Source organism: Scylla paramamosain, chromosome 16 (genome assembly GCF_035594125.1).
Source record: "Scylla paramamosain isolate STU-SP2022 chromosome 16, ASM3559412v1, whole genome shotgun sequence".
NCBI classification, from domain to species: Eukaryota; Metazoa; Arthropoda; class Malacostraca; order Decapoda; family Portunidae; genus Scylla; species Scylla paramamosain.
This window is the reverse complement of record NC_087166.1, coordinates 594,691-620,000: the sequence shown is the minus strand read 5'-3', so window position 1 is coordinate 620,000 and position 25,310 is coordinate 594,691. Positions and strand designations below refer to the sequence as shown.

The window sequence follows — 25,310 nt, the reverse complement described above, 5'->3', positions numbered from 1 at the left end:
GATCGTCTCTTATAGAATATATACTGATGATCAGAAAGAAGGTCGCGAGCAGATAGGCGCTTCAGCATCTTCTTGTTGATGATACATTCAAAAACTTTAGAAAGACAGATAATCAAAGCTATAAGTTGTTAGTTTGAAGGAATGGAACAGTCACCATTCTTAGGAACAGGATGAATGTAGGCAAACTTCCAGCATGAAGGAAAGACGACATTGATAGACAGACAAGAAAAAGTTTGACCAGGCAAGGAGCGAGCACGGAAGCACGGTCACGGAGAGCCATAGGAGGCCATCTATTAGAACCATTACCCTTCTGAGGATCAAGGCCAGAGAGGTCATAGAAGAAAATCATCATGAAAATTTTCTAAAACGGACACGATATAGTCAGAGGAGATAAGGTGAAGGAGAAACAAGTCCTGAATCATTTAGTGTAGAATTGTCATCAAAAGTCGGAAATAAGAGATCAATTTTAGGATACATAAAGATAGAGGAGATGGCAGTGGAGCAGTCTAGATAAAATAGTTGGGGAAAGATGAAGAAAAAATTTGTTGATGGTGTTGGTTAGATGCCAGAAGTCAGGGAAGATGAACTGGCTATTTTTTTTTTTTTTTTATTGATTAAAGAGTTTTTGGAAAGTTGGAAAACAGTTTGGCATTAGTTCAGGCAGAAATATGAAAGGCATCAGTGTTAGATGGAACAACAATGTACCAGCCACTACTTATCCTGGACAGCACGAGAGTATCTACTACTTCTACTACTAATAATAATACTTTTTTTTACTACTACTCTACTACTACTACTACTACTACTACTATTACTACTACTACTACTACTAATAATAATAATAATAACAATAATAATAATTCTACTACTACTACAGCAACTACTACTATTACTACTACAACATCTTTAACCACTACTATACCTAATGATGCTATTAATGTTGTTGCTGCAGCTGCTGATTACGTATACAATAACTGAGTCTTAGTTGAGAAATGAAACCTGTATTTCGACAATTTAAGACTTTTCGTCCACTGTCGATTACCTAACCTTCGCCTGAGTGGTGGTGGTCCTGCAGTCTACAAACACTCGGCAACTCCCTGCCTTGCTTGCCTTGAGCTCTTTCAATAGGAGTGTTTCAAGACACACCCGCCAATTCTGGATGATCCTTTTTAACCTTTCTTAGGGACAGGCACTTCAGTGAGCCCTTTTTTTCCGCCCTTTTTTGTTGCTCTAGGCTACTGCCACCCTTATATAAAAATAATAATGCTACTGTTCCTCCTTGCAGCCCCGCGACGTATACTCTCTGGCCGCCATGCTTGGTGCTGAGCGAGACCCACTCGGCCGCCGCATCCGCCGGGCCGCCATGTAAGGGGCTCCACACATACCACCGGACAAGAACCCAGCTAAAGGTCTAAATTTCTCCCTGGCCACGCTGTTCAAAGGAGGGAGGTCTGTGTTCCACGTTTGAGTGAAAGCTATTGTTGTTTAAGTGTCTTTCCCGTCTTCCTCTATCGTTCTTATCTCTCACTGATTTGAGAACATGTAAAACACCAGGAATACCCCAACACACACACACACACACACACACTTAACGATCGCTTCCTCAGTGGTGGTGTCCCTGCTTGTCATTTGGCAGACACGCACACTCTTAATGATGGTGTTCAGATGGCAAGCAATTACCGTTCTCCTTGAGCAAGAGGATGAAGTGTGCGGTGCATGGAGTGTCTCAGCCTCACCCAGTCAAACTACAGGAGTTTTAAGATCTCTCCGGGAAGGAAGTAGCTGACGGTCACGATTCCAACAGGTGATTCTCAAGACCAGGGTGAATTACACACACACACACACACACACACACACACACACACATACATGAAAAGACCTTAACTACGCACTACTGGATTCCACCTCGGACACTTAATCGTTGCATGCACGTGTATACTACAAGGGTGTATTCTGCTAGGTGTAAAATCACAACGTATACTTGTATGCACCTGAAGTGTTATATAGTACCTCTTTGGTGGCTCTTCCTCTGTGCAGGGACATTATGTTATCATGATTAGGTCTCTTCATTTCTTTGACCTGCACATGGCCGTCTGCCTTACAGAACCCTCGTGTACGCCAAACGTCATCTTGTAAAACTTTTATTTTTCCAAATAATGCAGATATTTGAAGACTAAGTACACTTAAAACAATAGTTACTATACAACAATTACCATTCTCATCACGTTAACAATCGCAGGGTAACTTTCATGTCAGGTCTGCGCGAACTACAGATCTCAAATGTTGTCAAGCCGAACTCAGGCCTCAAGTGAGTAAAAAGATTGAGGTAACTCTTACCACCAAAATTTTATACATATACCATACCTTTATATATATATATATATATATATATATATATATATATATATATATATATATATATATATATATATATATATATTCAAACTCAGCAAAACGCATTTCTCGTGTCTTAGATGCTTGTGATGTTTATGTATAAGAAGGCAAGAGCCTTTCCGTCGCGTGACCCAAGGCACCGCGTCACAGGCAGACCTTCCTCGGCTGGAGCAGGCTGCGACAGTGTGGTTAAGGGCACTTGTTCAGGATGTGGCAGTGGCCCGGATAAACCTCCCAGATAAAGTTCATTGCGGCTACATCTAACTTTATGACCTTAACTACCTTAACCTAACTTATTTTCAGTCTAATTTAATCTTACTGTAGTTAATAGGTAAATTTTCGGTAAGGTACACCGCATTAGGAGACATTTGCAAAACAAAACCAATCGAATTTCCCACTGCCGGGTCACGTATACGTACACACCTAACTGACACTGACGCTGGGGAATTTGAGTTGATCAGCATTTACTGACCGACATCAGCTATCAAAATACTCGGAATGGGGCGACCTGCGCGATGATGTACACAATGCTTTACTACCTGGAGAAGGTTATTTGCCGGAATGATGCCGATTAGATTACATTTTGTTAGTCTCATTTAACTTTACCAAACTAATCTTACCTAAAAACACATTCCTTACCGCTATTCAGCTCTCTAAGTGGTACACATGCTGCACTCACTCAGGATAACTTCTACAACGAGTTTACGAAGCGACACTGAAACACTTGAGCCGCAGGACAAACACGAAGCACGCCGCACGTCGAGCCCTTCACTCACTCCCTAACCCACCACGACACACTCATCAGCTCTCCCTCCCTGCCAGTACAATGCTGAATACTTACCATCTCATTCTGTGTCCCTTTCTGCGTCGTCTGCCTCAGGGTTTAGTGTATTCGTCCAGCCTAGAGAAGCTAAACACGTCACTCACGTCTCTCGTCAGCCAGCAGGAGGAAGGAACAACATGGCTGGCTGTTCAAGACTCTTAGTTCGGGTTCGGCTCGGCGTTCCTGTGATACTAAACCTTTTCCGCAGCAGGGTTAGATACTGAATCGTCCTATCTACTAAACTTAATCATATATTCTATTTATTGATCTTATCAAATTATATATATAACTATTTCTCATAGCCGGACTTGAGAACTTTGATTTTCTAGAACGATAATAATCCTGAAGACATGAAAACGAATATAGGAAAGTGTTGTAGTCGTGATTAACTCTGCAACTCAGCCTCTAACAATGAAATATCCTCAAGCTTTTCAGAAAGATCTCGTGGTATGTATAAAGCACAACAGAGTAGTGGCCAGGGAGAATTTTAACGTGTGGAATAAACATTATATTCAGTGTGTTTCGCCAGCGGAGAAAACGTAGGCGCCAGTTAATGTTGTGTTCATCTGATGTATAGTGGCCAGTGTTGCTCTCTGAGGCACGGCGAGGAGGAGGAAGAGAGGGAAGGTACAGGGTGAGGGAGCAGAGGCGCAGTACTCCCACCACCTTCCTTCTAACCTCGCCTGCGTCACGGAGTCACTCTTAACCCCATGCATAACATGTACACGTAGTCTTAGTCCAATACTGAGCTACTGTTCTATGTGTCTTGATTCACAGCGATGGTCAGAGAGAGAGAGAGAGAGAGAGAGAGAGAGAGAGAGAGAGAGAGAGAGAGAGAGAGAACTATGCAGGAAGAGAGCAGAGGAAAGGGAATGATGGAAGCACAATACTTACCGATGCATGTCTTATAAGCGAAAACCTTGATGGTAATGTGTATTATATAGTCCCTGAAGACTGCAATATTATTCCTTCACAAACACACGCTAAACACAGATTTGACCATTATTTAACTATATAGAAAATATATATATTGTGCATTTCTCAAGTATTGGAATATATGAAAAAAAAAGTATTATATATTCTTCTGAGATTGGTTATAGATGTATTTATTTTTTAGTTGTGGTGTGAAACATATATATATGAAATAAACGTCATTAGATTTTTTGTTGTTGTTGAGAGATCTATCCCGATTTAAAGGTGGCAGAACTCAGCACGTAAGTACAGTCTTGAAAGGGGGACGTCAGGCCAAGATCAAGATTAAGCTAACTCCTATCTTGGGTCACGGATCATGGAGAGCAGTACTTAACAACGACGAGAAACAATAACAATGGTGAAATAAACTTACGTAGTGATATCAAAGTGTGTATTAAAAGACTAAATGTTAATACTAATGCCCGGCTAATGTTACAAATACACTACACTACACACACACACACACACACACACACACACACACACACACACAGCCTGAATGAATGTACGTCGACAGATTCCAATATTCTAGATCAGCGCCTCATCCTGAGAATTATCGTGTTCACTTTGCTCGTTTTCCTTGATATTATTTTCCAAGGTTTCCTCCGCGCTTCCTTCTGTCCTTCCTCCGTCATGCTGCTGGCCTTCATCCCCGCTGACCTCGTTTTCCCGTGTTGACACAGCAGCCTCCTTATTGTAAAGCCAGCAGTAATCTGACGCACGGAGGGAAAACAAAGAATTTGACATGAGGAAAGAAAGTGACAGGGTGAGTATTAAAGATTAAGAAAACACACACACACACACACACACACACACACACACACACACGTTTAAGAGTAGCAAATCAAACCATTCACTGTTCACTCATTACAAAATTTCTCTAAAAAAAATTATGATGGGTAATAGACTTTTAGAATCTTTGTAGCTCTTGGCCGGTCTTCTATACATGTAACTAATTAATTAGCTGACTGACCAGCTGACAGACTAACTAATTAATTAGCTGAATTAACCAGCTGACAGACTAACAGGCAAACTAATTAGCCCATTAACTAACGAGCTAAAGAAAGGAAAAAATATATTAAAAGAAAGAAAAAAAAGATATAAGTAAATAAATAAACAATTAAATAAATAAATAAATAGATAAATACGAAGAACAAACGATACTCATTACGTAACAAACTGCCTAAAAACAAAATACACCTTGCTATGATTCAGAGTTGCAGACCGTCCAATACTCACAGGTCACCTCCATCAGGAAGCCTCGCGGAGTGCCAGATACAGAGCGGTCCTGCAGCGACCTTTTTATCTCCGACCTGAAGCGGATGACGGTGGTTCTCTCCTGGGACGAGTGCCAGGAATCGATCCCCGAGACCTTGTCCCTGTTGTTCACCAAGGGCCCACAGTACCTGGAGGAGGAGGAGGGGGTGCATGAGAGGAAGAGGGATGGGGAGAGTAACATGTTTTTATTTGAAGCTGTAGGTGTAAAATAACAACTGCTCGGCATGAACAGTTGCCAGCAAACGCACGCATTCAGCCGCCGTCCTGCGTCAACAGCTTGATGAATGAATGGGATTTGTAATTGCTAAGTGAATTTGGAATAATTTAGACAAATATAGCTTAGTAATGGATTCACAACATAGCTTCACGAATGAGAAGTCATGCATAATGAACTTCTTGAGTTTTTATAGTGAAGTCTATGAGGCAGCAGATAGTGGGGATAATTATGATATAATATACTTAGACTTTAGCAAGGCATTTGATAAAGTGCCCCATCAAAGGTTAGGGTGCATGAGACAGATGGGAAGGATCTAGCATGGATCAGGTCACGGTTCAATGACAAACAACACAGAGTTACAGTTAGTGGCTGCAAATCCAAGCTAGGACAAATGATTAATGGGCTGCTACGGAGATCAGTTTTAGAACGACTATTATTTCTTATATACATTAATGATATGGACAATGGAATTCGTAGCGATATTGGCACATCTGCAGACGAAACTAATCAGGTCAGATTCCGATGCAACAACCCTACAGACAAACACAGATAAGACGACCTTATTGGCGGAGGGGTGGCAAACACGATGCTATATAATGAAATGCAAAGTACCTCGTGGCGTGGCTGTTTGGCTGCAGGAACTCAAGGTAATCGCCTGTACACCTCGGGGACTCCAGCACCTCGCCCTGCAGCACCTGGTACATCAGCAGCCCCACCTCGCACTCCGGCCCCACCTGACGACAGACGCAGCAGAAGGGGAAGCTGGATCACTTGGTTACAAGGAATCTAGAGAGTCTTAAGCACTCAGTTTTTTTGGCCTGCTAGTATTTAGTATTCCTTCCTTTTCCTCTTCCTCCTCCTCCCCCTCTTCTCCTTTTACTCCCCTCCTCCTCGTCTTCCTGCTCCTTTTACTCTCCTTTCTCCTCCTCAAGCACCTTTTCATTCCTCCGTGCACCTCCTTCTCTTCCCCGTCCTACTGTTCTTACTGTTTCCGCTCTCCACTCACCTTGAGGCTCCACACACACTCCACGTCCTCAGGGTAACGTCCTTCATCCCAGCCAGGAGTGGAAAGGTTCTGCTTGAGTGTGAAGCCTTGGGTGGGCGAGAGGGAGGCTGGGGGAGCGGGCATCACCACCTCCTTCCCACACGCCTCCTTCGCCCCTTCATGCCCTGTCCCACTTACAGCACCCGGGGAAATACTTGTAGGTTCCAGTCCTTCATTTATGTTGTTTGATTCCTCAGTCACAGGTTCTGATCCTCTAGTTGTGGTATCTGCGTCTCCAGTCTCGGATTCTGTCGCGTTACTGAATCCTTCATTTGACCCTCTACTTGCAGAGTCTGATTCTCCGTTTATCGTTTCCGACACTTCTCTTGTAGGTTCTGTAGAGTTAGGTCTTTCACTTGTAGTTTCCGATTCTTCAGTAATGGCATCTGACCCTCCTCTTGTATCTTCTGAAATTCCTGTTACTGGTCGTGCGCTTGTAGCTTCCAATCCTGCATTTGGTCTTCCACTTGCAGGCTCTGATTCCGCCTCTAATCCTCCACCTGTAGATGCTGATACTCCCGTTGTAGACTCTGTAGGGTCTGTTGCTCCACTCCCAGGTGCCGATCCTCCGCTGGTATGTTCCGGCGCCTCACTCGTGGGCTGGGACTCTCCGCCTGGCAGTCCCGAGCTTCCACTCAGGGGCCGGGACTCTTCGGCAGGCGATGTTGGTCTCTGGGTTGAGGGTTGCTGTACTTGTCGGGGCTCCAGATCCCTGCGGGTACAGACACGCCTTTGTGATAACGATAATGAAGATAATAATGATGATGATTACAATAATAATAATAATAATAATAATAATAATAATAATAATAATAATAATAATAATAATAATAATAATAACAAAAACAACAACAACAATAATAACAGTTATTATTATTATTATTAATATTTTTATTATTATTATCATTATTATTATTATTATTATTATTATTATTATCATTATTATCATATTAACATTATTTTCAGCAGCAGCAGCAGCAGCAGCTGTAGTAGTAAGAGCGACAGTAGTAGTAGTAATAATAATGGTGGTAGTAGTAGTAGTAGTAGTAGTAGTAGTAGTAGTAGTAGTAGTAGGAGGAGGAGGAGGAGGAGGAGGAGGAGGAGGAGGAGGAGGAGGAGGAGGAGGAGGAGGAGGAGGGGGAAAAGGAGGGAGAAGAGGAAAAGTAGTGGCAGCAGCACAAGTAGTAATAATAGTAGTAGTAGTAGTAGTAGTAGTAGTAGTAGTAGTAGTAGTAGTAGTAGTAGTAGTAGTAGTAGTAGCAGTGGTAGTAGTAGTATCAGAAGCAGCAGCAGCAGCAGTAGTAGTAGTAGAAGAGGTAGAAATAGAAGCAGCAGCAGCAACAGCAGCAGCAGCAGCAGCAGTGTTAGTAAATCTAGACAAAAGGGAAACTTCAAGGAGGCAGCAGTTCGTCTCAAGGACACATTCAGGGTGATGGTACAACATGTCGCAAGAGTGATAAGGGTAAATGAGGCCGGATACACATGTAACCTCTATCTCTTTTGCTCTCACAGTCACTACCATCCCTCTCCTCCCTCCCTCTCTCTTACGCCACCTATGTATGTCGCTCATTTCCTGTCCCTCACTACAGACAAGCTACCTACGACCTCTTCACTTCACCATACACTTGATCGGCAACCACCCATGACCTTGTCCATCTATATCACTATACCAGCCTTTCATAAGAACATAAAAGCAAAAAGGTAAGTTGCGAGAGGCCATCAGGTTTACACGTGGCAGTCCCTACACGAAACGTACCTACCTATTTATTTTCATCAGCCCTCACATCTCGTAACACCCTACTTCCCTTCCCCTGTGTCCCGGTCATCCTCCACGCCTCACCTCCGCACCACGCGATTGGAGTCAAAGGGAACATCGCTAAGAGACCCGAGTGTGGCCGCCGGGTTGAAGATCGCCCAAAGTCTGCTGGGGGATGGCGCTGTTCTCGCGTACTTCCGCTCCTTGTTGAGCCGCAGCATCATCTGGTAGAAGGTTCCTTGGGGCAGAGGCAGCGAGGGAGGTAGCAAAGGTGACGGTAAGTGAAGAAAGGTTAAAAAGAGAAAAAGAGATGAGATGGGGAGGAGAAAATGAAATGAATATTAAACTTTTATTTCTAATAGATCTTATAATGTTATTGATTATGAACATTGAAAAATCAGCACAAAACTTTAACAAGAAGCAGGTGGCATCATTCAGCACACCAGGAGACGGACAGCACGTCAGCCACTCACCTGGGTAGCTCCCGAAGGCCCAGCAGCAGCCCAGCACCTGCAGCAGCACCACCGCCGCCCACGCCACCTGCACCCTCATCCCGCCTCTGTTGTGCTGCGTCCTCACACACTCGCTATCAATGAAGAGACTCGTCCCTCGTTACCGATCCTTTCTTGCGTCTGTAAGAATAAGTCAAATAACAGTAACATATACACAATGATGTTAGCGAATACCTTTGTAATATAACATACATGTCGGCATCCACTCGTCTCTCCCTTTAATAGCCTACTACTCCTTTTTGCTTGAATGTATAGAGCGTGAACAGGTAGATGGCTCTGCGGTAAAGTCATGCTCATCACCGCTACAGTGCAGCATGTTTTACCATAGTGCTACATGATCTTAGCTGTCGGGCGTATAATATATATATATTTTTTTTTTATTTAAATAAGACGCAATGACCAGAAAAAAAAAAACACTGAGGTGCCAGTTCCAAAAGAAAGATCAAAAGGATCATCTAAAATTGGAGGACAAGTGTCTTGAAACCTCCCTTTTAGAAGAGCTCAATTTATAAGGAAATACGGAAGCAGGGAGTTTCAGACTTTACCAGAAAAAGGGATGAATGATTGAGGATACTGGTTAAGTCTTGCATTAGGGAGGTGGACAAAAAAAGGGTAAGGGAAAATGGAGTCTTGTGCATACTCCTTACACATTAAAATGAAAAAAAAAAAAAACTATATATAAAGATTAATAAATCAATAGATAAACAAAATTATAGCACTCGTACATAAAGGAGTTAACGAGTAAGTTCTTTACTTTGACACAGTACCCAGATAATGATATGGAAGACAAAAAATATCAACTGCTGTTTTAGATAAAAAAATGAATAGGTCAAGTGCCTAGATGTGCTTTTAAAAAGAATCTTAACATCAACTACACATGTCCTTAAATGTTAAGGGAAGTTGCCGTCGAACTGTAATGCCACGACCTTTATGCCATCAGTGTTTTTACGTCTCGTTCACTTGTAGTCAGGCTGATAGAGATGTGGTGTGGAACGTCAGACGGAATTTACTTCGTAGAGTTGATAGTGACAAGAATGCTTGAACCTTATATCGCCAGTCAGACATTGATAGTGTTGTCTGTGTCGGAGTTTCACTGCGTCATCAAAACCTATCACTAAATAGTCTTTCTGTTCTAGTATTTGCCCCACAGACAGACAGATAAACAGACAGGAAGAAAGACAGAAAGGCAGACAGACAGACATACAGAGAGACAGACAGACAAATAGACAGAAAAAAAAACAGATAGACAGACACGAGCACTATCCTCCCAGAAGTAATCAGGGACACAAGACGAGGTGTTGGTGCTACTGTTGCTCTGTTCCCCCACGTGTGTTGTGAGTCACCGGGCACAAGGGAAGAGAGCGATGACAACATCGCTATGACGGCGACAAATGTCAATTTTCATACTGATGTTGCTAATGCTGATGGCGGGGAGAGGTGCATTGCGTCACGAACTCATATCTGCGAGCCGCGCGTCTGTGACAGAATGGGAGTCAGCTGTCCTCCATCCCGCCCCACCCTCGGGCCGCGCTGCGACCGTGAGACGCCCACCGCTGCCGCCTGCAAGCTACGGTTCTCCAGAAAATTCTCCATGCTCTCAGTAATTTCTGGTGCCGTTGGAATGCGTGATGGATTATGGAGACTATTTTGTTATTAACACATGTTGTTATTGATATTATTAATATCGATATTCATAGTTTTTTTGCTTTAATTCAACATTAAAATCGTGGAAAAACGCTGTTAAGAATACTGCGCTCGCTACATTTCCCACGACCAAGACAGCGGAGAAGGGAAGTGAAGGGCACTAAGGTTGAGGGGTGTACGTAGTTAGGCGCCGGAATGTTGTGTGAACTGAACCTGGAGTCCCTTCGCTCTGGTTGCTGTGTTTGGCATGAAACACACAAGTTCTTTTTTTCTTTTCAGTTTTCTTCTCTTCCTCTCCTCCTCAGCTCTATTGTTCTTGTTTATAGTAAAGTTAGTAAGGTTTTTCTTAGAGAAGAGTGAAGAATTAATGTATTCCTTTTTTACGCGTAACTTTATCAAAATTAACACCGCTATCAATATCATTCTTGTTACTGTCATACTTGTTACTGCTGCTGCTCCTACAACAACAACAACAACAACAACAACAACAACAACAACAACAACAACTACTACTACTACTACTACTGCAACAACAACAACAACAATAACAACAACAGCAACAACAACAACTACTACTACTTCTACTACTACTACTACTACTACTACTACTACCTACTACTACTATTAATAATTTGTCATGATGATGATGATGATGATGATAAGGAGAAGGAGTGATATCTCCCTTCCCACACATGATGGTTTTAAAGCGTGATGTCTCAGACCACCACCAAAGAATCCAACTTTGCTCTCCCTCTCTCTCTCTCTCTCTCTCTCTCTCTCTCTCTCTCTCTCTCTCTCTCTCTCTCTCTCTCTCTCTCTCTCTCTCTCTCTCTCTCTCTCTCTCTCTCTCTCTAGGCTCTGGGGCAAGAGTTACACTATACTACATGCTCAGTCTATTTGGTAATAAAGGAAAATTTTACCTCCTCGTGTTCGCTGACGCCACCAAGGCTCTTCTGACGCAATACCGTCATAGCCTTGCGTTGATTTCACTAGTGCTGTGCTCGTACGTATCATGCATTTTTACTTTATATTAGACACGTACAGCCTTGTAAGAGGCAACGTGTTTATGGGTGTTTTTTTCCTTTCTTTGTGTTCGTTTGTGTTCCTTTGTGAATGACTAATGTTCATGCAACGTTTCTTTTGTTCCGAGTTTTCACAGCTTTTGACCAATGTGTGATACATCGACACGCGGAAGTAGCCAGATATTAATCATTCATATATTCCTGTTTCTTCTCGCACTTGACAATCAATTGGTGTGCGTATGATGAATGACTCATGTGCATGCAATGTAGCCGTAATTCCCAGGCGTCTCGCAGCTTTCGGCCATCACGTGAGCTCGGAAATGAGAAGATATCTGACCATCACGTGATTAGACTCGCCAGAGGCATACCTGTTCCTTTAGTCATATTCTTATAAATATCTGAGCTGAAAATACAGAGACATAATGTGATGGGCCTCATCTTTGACCAGTACGTGATCTACAGATACTGAAGACATGGTGCATATGCCTCAATTATTGTCACCTACATCACAGTAAGAAACTTGACAGAGACGGAACATAACATTTATCTCATCCTGTCCAGTACGTGATCTTTGTATTCACTGTAGACACACTGCGCATTCCTCTACCTATCAGTTATCCTCACCAAAACATTACAGTAAAAAACTACAGGGGCGGAATACCTTAATGCAAATATCGGTATTTTTAATGGTAGCTCGAGCGCACTTCACGAACCTTAACTCAAGCACTTCTAATCATACGTTCCGTCCCCTGGTTCTGTCTGTTCCGCGTGGTTCACCAGACCGGACTCGGGTGGTCTGTACATGCTTCAGTTCGGCTCCAGGTCCCGTTACCGTGGGAACAAAAGGTGGACGGAGACGCCGCCGGCGGGAAATGTGAATAAGCTGCGAACTGTTTGTCATTCCCACGCGCCACCGAGCTGTGTGCGACAGTCCTGCTGAGATGTACGTATATGGCGCAACAGTGGTGCTGGCGACGTGCTGCGGCTGATGATGATGATGATGATGGTAGTGATGATGGTGATGATCATTATGACGATGAAGGCGACAAAGACGACGATGATGACACTGACGATGATGGTGATGGTGATAGTGATGATGGACATGACGACGACAACAATGGCGATGATGATGATAGTTATGATGATGACGACGATGAGAACGAAGAAGACGATGACGACGACGACGATGGTGAAAAGGGTGACAATCATACAGTTGATGATGACAATGATAAAGATGATGACGATGCCGAAGGGGACGACAGCGACGAGGACGATGATGATGATGATGACAATGTGATAAGGATGATGAGGATGACAACAACAACAACAACTACTACTACTACTACTACTACTACTACTACTACCATCGCTGCCGCTGCTGGTACTTCTGCTCCTGCTGTTACTACCACTACTACTACTACTACTATTACTACTACTACTCCTGCTGCTGCTGCTGTTACTACTACTACTATTACTACTACTACTACTACTACTGCTACTACTACTACTACTACTGCTGCTGCTGCTGTTACTACTACTACTACTACTACTACTACTACTACTACCACCACCACCATGATAACATGCGAAACAGCAAATGGTGCAATTACTTCACATAAACTCGTCACTTCCTCACTTTTGTAGAACACTCCGGAACACTCCTCTTTCTCTCCTCCCTCCCACCACTTCCTATGAACCCTTTCAAACATGAATCGCGAGGCCACGGCTGTGAATGAACCTGACCTAGCGTGTCAGAGCGTGCTTCTCTTTGTGGGGCTGCGAAAACTAAGCTTTTGATTCCCAGAATGTCTGTATACGTATGTGCTCAACTCTCTCTCTCTCTCTCTCTCTCTCTCAGCGCGGCCATCAATGGGCGTCAGGTAACTCAACGTGAGGAGTGATACGTATAGGGAGAAAATAATGAGTCATCGCCAAGAGAGAGAGAGAGAGAGAGAGAGAGAGAGAGAGAGAGAGAGAGTCGATAATTGTATAAAACTTTCTACAAGCACTGTTATTCCTCTCTGAAAAAACAACGTATAAATAATTGACAAATAAATAAATAAATGAACAAGACATTATCGCCATTTAGTAAACTATTAGCACACTTATACAAGGTAAAGATGAAGTTAATAATCCAGCGTCCATTACTACTACTACTACTACTACTACTACTACTACTACTATTACTACTGCTACTACTACTGCTATTACTACTACTACTACTACTACTACTACTACTTCTACTAAAATTGGTACTACAGCAACTGGTGATGGTGCTAATATTACTACTACTACTACTACTACTACTACTACTACTACTGGTACTACTACTACTACTACTACTATAACAGTAGACCAAGTATAGGTCACCTCTGTAACGTCTCATGATCAATAGGTAACTTTTGCTAACAGAATCGTGATATCAATCGTATTTTCTTTCTACTTGCGACTGGACAATGTGCTTTAAACTTTGTGTATAAATTAATCTTTTTTTTTTTTTTTTTGTGAATTACTCAGAGATATCATGGACGGAATGCTTGTTGAGTCTCGTCACATCTAGGGAACTCTTGTTTTGTGGTGCAACGCAGATGGCACGCCCACCTCGCCTGCCGACAAGTAATCATTGCAGCACCTTTTGAAACTAGGTCTTATACTGTTTTATTTTAGAGTACAACAGGTCATACTGTATACTTACTATCTCATCATTAATGGACACAATGTGAGAGTAACGATTAGAGAGGAAATGTCGTCAGAAATCCAGTCACTTGTCCCAGTGTTTGAGTGTCTGGCAATGAACAGGAGTGACGCACGACGCTGTATAAATATGACCTCTGCCTCGCACAGAGTCAGTGGCACCCAAGCAGCAGAAGGGAAATATGAGGCGTTTTCTCCTCTGGTGAGAAGATTTTTTTTTTTTTTTTTTTTTTTGAAAGTTTGAAGTGTTGAGTGTTTCAACAGCTGAACTGAATCTGTCCTCTGTGAAAATCCAAGAGTCGTTTTTGCACACGAGTGATGAACTTTACAAGCTGTTGATCCCATGAAGCTTGATGAAAATAGTGTAGTGCAAGTTTAGATGTAATTCTCACTATCTTTAATTATTTAAAACAAATCATTGTCTTTAGGCCTAACATTGATCGATAAGAATCGCACGGCATTAGTACTCAAATGTATGTCCTATTCTTACTAGCGGCCAACTAGATAATGTACTTGTATGCGTGTAGCTGACAGGTAAGCGATAGTAGTTCTCAATATCTTCCTCTTCACACAGCTGGGTGTCGCGGGCAGCCATGGTGGCTGGGCAGGACACGGGCGGAATTACTCTTTCCTGCCCCCGGTGACAGAGAGCCCGTTCCCTCACCGGGGGCAGGACCATTTACCTTGCCCCGGACTGACTCTTCCTGCCGACGCATGGCGAGGAATCCTGGCCACACCTCCGCTGCTAGGCGGACCACAGTGTCCCCACAGAGCTGTGTAGCCTCCAACACCAGGCAACCACCCAAACACCACCATCGTCAACACAGCCCCGTCAACACGCAGCCCATCACCACTACGACAACCACCACTTCTGTATGATGGCCACGCCATCGAGGAATACAGTGGTGACAGTGACTGCGTAGTGACGGAGGATAGAAGGAAAACTCTCTCTCTCTCTCTCTCTCTCTCTCTCTCTCTCTCTCTCTCTCTCTCTCTCTCTCTCTCTCTCTCTCTCTCTCTCTCTCAGCAGGGATGGCGGCGCAGGAATTCCTGACGGAAAAGGAAACTCACCAAAGATTCTTTATCATTAAGCAGCCCATCTTAACCATTACGTACACTACACCCGCCCTTTACAATCATGCTCTCTGTATTATCATTAACATCTCTTAAATTTCATCGCATTTCTGGATCTCGCATGTCATGTTGCACAATTCTGTGAGCGAAGTCAGTGAATGCTTCATATTGTGTGGTTTTACACACGTTAATATCCAGCATGACTTGTTAGGAAACAATTCTTAATATATAGTAATAACTCTGTAACACTGCAGTCAATGTGTTGAATTGTGACTAAGGATTGGTTTTGCACTGAAGATAAATAAAGCTATTTGTTTCTATTTTCCTGTTTTAAAATGTATCCCTGATATGTTATTATTTCTTTTTATTCTTTATTTTTTCTTTAGTTCTGAAGTAATTAAAAGTATAATTATTTTGATAAGCTTGAATGAGATTGTGCTGCCCTTAACGTACACACCAGCACAGGATCATGAGCATTCTTCCTCTTACGTACGCACCCATCCACACGTGCTCCTGCACAGGCACACATACACAAACTCACACACAAATACGCGCGCGCGCACACACACACACACACACACACACACACACACACACACACACACACACACACACATATACATACACACAGACACAAATAAATATATAAACAAAACAAACAAGTAAAATTAAAACAATAAAATAAGATTAACATTAAACTGAATAAAAAATTAAGTTTCCGTGATTTATGCGGGAAGTGTCCCGGCTGAGCTGAAAGCTGTTACGGGAGGCTCACTATTACTGCTGAGGGTGTTTACTTCGCTGCTTTGATCAACTGTTGGAAGCCTCGATACGAAGTTAAAAGGACAAGACAAGGCAAGGAAAGGCTAAAAAAAAAAAAAATAATAAATAAATAAATAATAGGAAATAAAAAAAGGAGAATAGCTTTGGACTAGGAATTGTTTGTGGCACGAGAGAGAGAGAGAGAGAGAGAGAGAGAGAGATAAAGACTGTGTGTGTGTATTCACCTAGTTATATTTACACAGTTGTAATGTATAGATAGTGAGGTACGTTCGTGGGGTCCTCTCTCCGAATCTCGTGTTATGAAGTTTCTCGTTGAATTCATGAATGTTTGTGGCATGAACTGCCTTTCACTCAAGTCAATTCCAAGTGTCAATGCATCTTTATTTAATGCTGAACTGTGATACCCCTCCAGCATCTTGTCTTCTTTAATTTCCTTCCATGCCCTCTTATTTCTCCAGTGTCCCACGCAAACAAGTTATCCCTGCCAAATGACTGGTCCGTTCATTGGTCTGCATACCGGTATCAAGTCACCTCCTTTCTCTTCTTTCCTACAGAGATGGCAGGCTTGGTCTGTTAAATCTTTCCTCATGTGTCACATCCTTCTGGCTGGCAATTAAATTTGTATGTTACTCTTTGTGTTCTTTAGATTTTTTTAATACATTTATTTTCAGGGAACTATAGACAACAGCAACACATGATGATCTTGGTCAAGTCACCAATATATATATGTACTTTTTTTTTTCACCATGTCCTCATTTATATAAAGGAATAACATCCTCATGCTGGTCAGTTATTTGTTTCTCTTGTGATTTTGTTTGTTTCTCTGGGGATAAGTAATTTTTCAATCACTACCCCTAGATCCTTTCCTTCTTTCAACTTTTTTTTTTCCTAAGTGTGTGTGTGTGTCGAGTCAATGAAAAAATACACACACACACACACACACACACACACACACACTGGTGTCAAAATGAATATATCTGGACAATTTTTAGATTATCATGATATTACACTCAATGTTTAAGTAGTTTTACTGCTTACTAACAGTGTGAAAGTAGTAACGTATCATGAAGTATATTGATGAGCCTAGCAGGGGATTGTTTCAGCTGATCTTACTGTGTGTGTGCGTGTGTGTGTGTGTGTGTGTGTGTGTGTTGTTACTAATTCAACGTCTACCACTACTACTACTACTACTACTACTACTACTACTACTACTACTACTACTACTATTGCTACTACTACTACTACTACTAATAGTCCCTATAAATAGAAATGACGCATAACTTCCATGAACTCGGAGAGCTTCGTGCCTCCAACTAAGTGGTGCAACACAGATAGCACGCTTACCTCGCCTGACGACAGATAATCATTGCAACACCTTTTGAAACTAGGTCTTATACTGCTTTTATTTTAGAGCACAACAGGTCATACTGTATACTTACTATCTCATCATTAATGGACACAATGTGAGAGTAACGATTAGCGAGGAAATGTCGTCAGAAATCTAGTCACTTGTCCCAGTATTTCAGTGTCTGGCAATGAACAGGAGTGACGCACGACGCTGTATAAATATGACCTCAGCCTCGCACAGAGTCAGTGGCACCCAAGCAGCAAGAGGGAAGTATGAAGTGTTTTCTCCTCTGGTAAGGAAGCTGAATTTTATTTTCTCTCACTCTTGAAAGTTTGAAGTGTTGAATGTTTGAAGAGCTAACCTGAATCTGTTCTCTGTGAAAACCCGAGTCGTTTTTGCACACGAGTGATGAACTTTACAAGCTGTTGATCCCATGAAGCTTGATGAAAATAGTGTAGTGCAAGTTTAGATGTAATTCTCACTATCTTTAATTATTTAAAATAAATCATTGCCTTTAGGCCTAACATTGATCGATAAAAATCGCACGGCATTAGTACTCAAATGTTTGTCCTCTTCTTACTAGCGGCCAACTAGATAATGTACTTGTATGCGTGTAGCTGACAGGTAAGCGATAGTAGTTTTCAATATCTTCCTCTTCACACAGCTGGGTGTCGCGGGCAGCCATGGTGGCTGCGCAGGACACGGGCGGAATTACTCTTTCCTGCCCCCGGTGACAGAGAGCCCGTTCCCTCACCGGGGGCAGGACCATTTACCTTGCCCCGGACTGACTCTTCCTGCCGACGCATGGCGAGGAATCCTGGCCACACCTCCGCTGCTAGGCGGACCACAGTGTCCCCACAGAGCTGTGTAGCCTCCAACACCAGGCAACCACCCAAACACCACCATCGTCAACACAGCCCCGTCAACACGCAGCCCATCACCACTACGACAACCACCACTTCTGTATGATGGCCACGCCATCGAGGAATACAGTGGTGACAGTGACTGCGTAGTGACGGAGAATAGAAGGAAAACTCTCTCTCTCTCTCTCTCTCTCTCTCTCTCTCTCTCTCTCTCTCTCTCTCTCTCTCTCTCTCTCTCTCTCTCTCTCAGCAGGGATGGCGGCGCAGGAATTCCTGACGGAAAAAGGAAACTCACCAAAGATTGTTTATCATTAAGCAGCCCATCTTAACCATTACGTACACTACACCCGTCCTTTACAATCATGCTTTCTGTATTATCATTAACATCTCTTAAATTTCATCGCATTTCTGGATCTCGCATGTCATGTTGCACAATTCTGTGAGCGAAGTCAGTGAATGCTTCATATTGTGTGGTTTTACACACGTTAATATCCAGCATGACTTGTTAGGAAACAATTCTTAATATATAGTAATAACTCTGTAACACTGCAGTCAATGTGTTGAATTGTGACTAAGGATTTGTTTTGCACTGAAGATAAATAAAGCTATTTGTTACTATTTTTCCTGTTTTAAAAAGTACCCCTTGTGTGTGTGTGTGTGTGTGTGTATATATATATATATTATATATTATATATATATATATATATATATATATATATATATATATATATATATATATATATATATATATATATATATATATATATATATATATATATATATATATATATATATATATATATATATATTATATAATATTTTTCTGAAATAAAAGTATCGTTTCTTAAAAGAATCTAAACAAAACTATCCACACACGCACTCTCCCGCACCTTCTCTCGTGCCACAAGGAAACATTTCCATTGAAGTTGCAATCCTAAGTTTTTTTTTTTTTTATTAATTTAAGTCATTCCTTGCCATCGTTCACAGCAGCTAACTGAACACCCTCAGCAGTAGTAGTGAGCCTCCCTTACCAGCACCTTTCACCTCAGCAAAGATACTTCCCACACCACTCACAGAAACATTATTTCTGTTTTAGTTACCCAGTTATCTCCTTTATTTGTATTTATTTATTTATTTGTATATACATTTATTTAAGTGTGTGTGTGTATACTAAGCGTGCGTGCGTGTGTGTGTGTGTGTGTGTGTGTGCGCGCGTGGCCTGCATCCTTATCAAGGAGACTTGCTTTGCTCTCATAGTACTGTACATCTAGATTCACGAATTGGACAGCACCTACTTGCACTTTTCCATATATTTAATAAAAAATACATTTGAAATAGAACCAGTGTCCTTGAGAGAGAGAGAGAGAGAGAGAGAGAGAGAGAGAGAGAGAGAGAGAGAGAGAGAGAGAGAGAGAGAGAGAGGAGTGAACCGGGTGAAAAAAAAAAAAAATAACGAGAAATGAATGAGGAGTAAATGAGGATGAGCAGTAACTGGAACGACGTGGAAGGATGTAAAACAAAAGACAGACACAGTAAAGAATAGGAAGTGTATCCAGGAAGACCCAGGCCGTGGAGGAGGAGGCGGAGGAGTGCTGGAGTTGTTTGGTTGGTCACGGGGCTTTGTGGTGAGTGTGGTGACCCCGGGAAGGTGACCTGCAGAGGTGACCTAGAGCGGTGAAGGTCACTTACGCCGTTATTACGACAACCTTCTTGCCTCATGCGTCACTCCGGCTGAGTCGCAACAGAGAGAGAGAGAGAGAGAAAGAGCCTTCTGTCACCACTGACCACTCGGACTGCCTCCCTCCCTTCCTTCCTTCCTTCCCTCCTTCCTTCCTTCCTTCTCTTCTTTTATTTACTTATTTATTTATTTTTTTCTACGACGCAATACTATGGATCTGCTGTTGTGCCGCATTAAATCGTTACTCCTATTTACCACTACCTCCTCACGAGAGAGAGAGAGAGAGAGAGAGAGAGAGAGAGAGAGAGAGAGAGAGAGAGAGAGAGATTCATCACTCCTCACCCTGACCGTGGTAGGCTATTTACAGCACACACCCAGCAGCCTACCTACATGTGGTCTGGAATTGCTCTATAACGCGCGCTTCACATTCCCGACACGCAGCGAGGCAAGCCAGTATGTATTTACCTCCACACAAGCATCCGCGTTCCTTGACTTTCACTTCACCTTCCAGTCCAAGAATTTAGCACTTTTTTCCCCAGTAATGGCCGGTTGTGGTGGGGGGTCACAGCCTCGTCGCACACCCCGTGACCGTGTTGAAGGAATACCACCACCGGATTCCCCGCGCATCGTAAAGAGGTGGTGGTGGTGGTGATGGTGGTGGTGGTGGTGGTGCATTGCGTCCTCGAACTCCTCCTCAATGTTCTATTCCCACAGTAAGACAACGTGACGTCCTGCCTGAGCTTTCCTCACTTCAAAGAGGATCTCAGTCTGGGCATGAATCGATGGATGCTGTACACTAACTGTGAGACTTGCTGCAAAATTATTTAATGCTGCTTCTTATGCTGCTGCTGCTACTACTACTACTACTACTACTACTACTAAATGATTATACATACACAGATAGATAGATAGGTAGACAGATGGAAATATGGATAGATAAATAGTATATAGTTGTAGCATTAGTGGTACCAATATTAATAATGATAAGGATAATAATAATGATAATGATGACAATAATGATAATGATGATAATGATAATAATAATAATAATTTGTAGTTGTAGTAGTAGTAGTAGTAGTAGTAGTAGTAGTAGCAGCAGTAGTATTTCAACAGCAACAACAACAACAACAACAACAACAACAGAATAAATAAATAAATAAATAAACCAGTAAATAAACAATGGGATGGATGAGTGGCGAGAGAAAGGAGAGGGTGTAGGGAAGGGCAACGTTCGCAGGGTTGCCAACCTCCTCACCGCTATCTCATAAATGTTTACTCAACTTGTCAGCAGCAGTTACACTTATACAAGCCTTCCCAGCACCCTTGACTACCACCACCACCACCAATAACAACACGAGCCCACCTGCCTGCCACGCCTCGGTGCCTCAGATAAACACCACTATCACCGCTACCACCGATAAGCACCACCACTATTGAATCACTACCACGTATATCATATTTCAATACAAGTCTTATCAGTGTATCTATCCTCCGTTTTTTGCGCCTCGTGGAGATCAATGGAGATAACGGAGAGAAGGGGAAGGAGGAGGGGTGGAGGGAGAATAGAGGAAGAAGAGGAGGAAGAGGGAGAAATGATATTGTTCTGATACTATAATCCCAGCAACGCTCCATGACAGTGGTTGTCAATGTATTCTGTTCGCGTCACAATAGCTGGGATCATGCGAGCAGCAGAGATCCATGTTATCAAAAAACCGCACATTCCCTGAAGAAACTTGCAGAATTGGAAAATTGTACCACGGATTGTTCTTTGTGGATTGAGTGGAAGAGAAAATATTTAATTCGTAATCTCATCATTAATCTTGTCTGTGAGGGTAATACTAACACACAGCTATTGTTTGAGACAGCGCTCCTTTGCGTGAGTTCGGTAAGTCAGTCTCAGGGATTATGCGCGGGACCTCCTAAACTATATAGATTTTGGCATTACAAGTGTGTCTGTGTTCATCTGACGCATGCGTGACTGTTTCTGTACTTGTCTGTAGGTAGCGATCTTAGTATTTTTGCCTTTGTTCTTTGTACATACTTCCAATATAACTTTAGATGAAACGCTTGATTTGAGGTGTTCAGCAAGTGTGCGGAGATTTCAGTTATGATTTGGCGCCTCTGAAAAACCTTAGAATCTCTGGTCTATACTAACTTACCTAAATCTTAAGAACCATTTTACCATTTAGTAAACAGAACTGCACATTTTCTTCATAATTTGTTCATACGTGGTGCCACTATCACTGACACCAACGCAGTCATATCCAAAGCACCACAAAACACCACAGCAACACAGCGTAACAAGCAGCACGCAATACACACGTAAAGCCAAAGATCAGATAAAGTTGGCGATAAAACGCAACGTAACATAATTTCCTGTCATTCGTATCCTCACTATCCATCACACCGCAACACCACAACACCACAATACACGCCACTAACACCACACCCTCGCCAGCACCATCATTAACGCCGCCACGCACACACCACAACACCACAACGACACCACACTGTGACCAAGACACCACATTGTCACAGTTCAGCGTAAAGCACTGCACTACACCACTACACTCACCACACTGCGGCACTGTAACCACCACTACCACCACCAGCATCACCACCAGCACCACAACACCGCTACCAGATCACACCACCACCGCATCCACTGCAACACACAACACCATAAGCACAACATCACAACCCACCATACCACACTACACCACACCATAACCAGTGCACCACATTTCACCACACCACCACACCACACCACACCACCATAAAAAGTGCGCCACAACACCACATCCTCACCACAACACGCACATTCAAAACCGGAAGCAGGATCTGAGTACAGCAGTCTGAACGGTTACCAGTGACCACCCACACTTCCCTTCCTCCTTCCCTCCTTCCTTCCTTCCTTCCTTTCTTCCTTTCCTCCGTCCCTCCGTCCTTCCTTTCTTCGCTTTCTCCCTTCCTCCCTCCCTCCTCCCCTTTTCTCTTTCCTTCCTTCTTTCCTTTCATTCCTTTCTCCTTCCTTCCCTTTTTCTCACCCTCTTCCCTTCCGTCCTTCCGTCCTGCTGCATGACGTCACATTACTCCGTATTTTATGGCGCCTTAAATCTATTAATTAATGGTTCTCTTTAATATAACGAAGAGAGAGAGAGAGAGAGAGAGAGAGAGAGAGAGAGAGAGAGAGAGAGAGAGAGAGAGAGAGAGAGAGAGAGAGAGAGAGAGAATGTGTGTGTGTGTGTGTTACTATTAAATTCTTCCCATGACAACTTTTCCAGAAGAGAATTAATGTTTTCTCTCACATTTCCTCTTGGCGCGTCTCAGCGAATTCCTGCGCACATTCCTGAGGTGACACGCTCACGTAATGGAGCAGAGTGACCGTCACGCTGCCTTGTCACAGTCTGAGAGGAGCAGTTGAGCAGTTGCCTTCTCTGATTGGCCGCTGCATCACGCACCCAAACATAAGAACATAAGAAAATAAGAGAAGATGCGAGAAGTCAAACCTACATGTGGCAGTCCCTTTATAAAACCTACTACCTACTTATTTGTCCATTCTTCTTTTAAAGCTCCATAATTCGCCGTGTCTATCACAAAAATAACCGGTTTATTTACTTCATTTTCATTGCTCAGAAAAAATCACTAAAAAATTCAAAGCAGCGGTCATATTTTTTTTCTTTTTTTCTTTTTCGCGCAGCTTTACAGGAAATTAAACTGATATTTCAATTGTTTTTTTTTTTTTCATTACCACAGAATCACTAAAAGACAAAGAAACTTCCGTATTTTTCTTTGTCTTTCTACCTTTCTTTTTCGACCAACCACATGTACGTATCTATCCTGGAAACTTCGCCTACTGGAATTACTGATATTTGACTTTACTTTCATCGCTCACAAAATCATTAAAAATCAAAGTAGCTTACATATATTTTTCCCTTTTTTTCCCCCTTTGATTTTTGCGCAACTAATTCTGCCTAGTCTGGAAACTTCGCTAATTGGAGCTACTTATAGGTTAACTTTTCCCTCTTCATCCATCGAATCAATAATATATGAGGAGGGTCCATTTTTGCTTCACTCTCATCACACTAAGTCCGTGTATCGCAGAAGCCTCTTGTAACAACCAACATTTTTATTTCCATTGAACATCGGATCACAGTAAAACAAAATAAAATAAAATAAACCGATAATAAAATAATGTAGATGCCTTGATTTCTATTTTCCTTTCCTTCCTTCGCAGATTCTTTTATTGGAACCACTGATATATATATTTTTTGCAGAGAGGCCAAAGCAGCAACTTCTTCCTTTACGTCGTTAACTTCCCGCGTCCCTCCAGTCGTCATTATTCATCGTATCTTTGTTTCATTTTATTTCACACACGAGTATACAAAATGAATCACTAATTGAGTTTTAAAATTTGTCTGAAAATTACTAGCTAGGCACAAAGAACTTGGGATTATTTAATTTTTATTGTGCGATACTTTTTTTTTAACGAGTTTTAATTAGTTTAATGACACACACACACATACACATCACTTCATCAGCTGGCATTAAGAAAGCAGGAGAATGACCAATTGAGGAAAAGAACTGCAGTATTAACTTACTTACATCATGTGATACTTGTTAATAGACCAATTAGCTAATTAGCCTAAAGATACATATTATAACACCGCCTCATCTCTCCTCCAAGTGCTGGTAGAGGCGCCACACTCGAGCACTTCAGATCAGTTCACCTCAACCATGTCATTCTTGTTAACGATCAGTTAACTAAACGCTACATCACTGATTTAAGTTACCACTTGTCACAAGGTTAACAGAGACGGCCACCCACTCTCAAGAACGCCAGGGTTTATTCAGCTCAATTATGTTTATCAAACGAGCAATTATCTTAATTAACAGCAGCTAAAAGAACACTGCCTCACTATTTTCTTAAATGTTACTCTAAACGGACGTATACTCACTTTTCAAGACTGGAAGGCTTCCAAATGTAGCTTACTTCATCATTTGACTTATTTAACGATCAATTATCGAAACGAAGCTTACAACTATATCACTTCACCTGCGCGAACGTCCCCAGACCCTGCCAGGCACTCAGTTACTACTCACACTCAAGCACTACTTACCGAAGAATGCGTCTGGTCCGGGCTTGCACTCTCCACTCTGCCGTGGCTTCCAGGTAACACAGCCTTCCGGGCGTCCCGAGGCGTTGT

General features: G+C 42.3%; 2 protein-coding genes and 1 long non-coding RNA gene across 8 annotated transcripts in view; 2 read left to right on the top strand and 1 right to left on the bottom strand.

Annotated features, from left to right (window-relative positions):
* LOC135107872 (putative GATA zinc finger domain-containing protein 25) overlaps positions 1-4,381 on the top strand; it is a 23,928-nt gene extending 19,547 nt beyond the window's left edge. The window contains exon 9 of the mRNA XM_064018219.1: positions 1,286-4,381. The gene's annotated coding sequence lies outside the window, so the exon portion shown is untranslated. The remainder of the gene's footprint in view (positions 1-1,285) is intronic.
* LOC135107871 (uncharacterized) lies at positions 4,308-25,310 on the bottom strand. 6 transcript variants are annotated; one of them, XM_064018212.1, is made up of 7 exons: positions 25,224-25,310; positions 8,959-9,117; positions 8,570-8,723; positions 6,691-7,441; positions 6,297-6,418; positions 5,429-5,595; positions 4,308-4,902 (listed from the first exon to the last, which is right to left on the bottom strand). In XM_064018212.1, exons 2-7 carry the CDS (start codon positions 9,035-9,037, stop codon positions 4,718-4,720), a joined length of 1,458 nt encoding a protein of 485 aa, XP_063874282.1. In that variant the 5' UTR covers positions 9,038-9,117; positions 25,224-25,310; the 3' UTR covers positions 4,308-4,717. The 6 variants fall into 6 exon arrangements, with proteins under 6 accessions (XP_063874282.1, XP_063874288.1, XP_063874283.1 ...); XM_064018218.1 differs by lacking the exon at positions 25,224-25,310 and adding an exon at positions 21,467-21,489; XM_064018213.1 differs by lacking the exon at positions 25,224-25,310 and adding an exon at positions 13,300-13,440.
* LOC135107873 (uncharacterized) lies at positions 14,401-19,043 on the top strand. The gene is made up of 3 exons (XR_010272025.1): positions 14,401-14,559; positions 14,932-17,854; positions 18,227-19,043. It is a non-coding gene; the product is annotated as an uncharacterized LOC135107873 (long non-coding RNA).

What these genes read in the sequence shown, in the direction of transcription:
- LOC135107871 (XM_064018212.1), bottom strand. Translation starts at nt 9,037, where the DNA reads ATGAGGGTGCAGGTGGCGTGGGCGGCGGTGGTGCTGCTGCAGGTGCTG. An exon ending in GGCCTTCGGGAGCTACCCAG is followed by an intron (nt 8,724 to 8,958) that starts GTGAGTGGCTGA and finishes CTCTGCCCCAAG; the next exon opens with GAACCTTCTACCAGATGATG. An exon ending in CTTCCTGATGGAGGTGACCT is followed by an intron (nt 4,903 to 5,428) that starts GTGAGTATTGGA and finishes TCCGTGCGTCAG; the next exon opens with ATTACTGCTGGCTTTACAAT.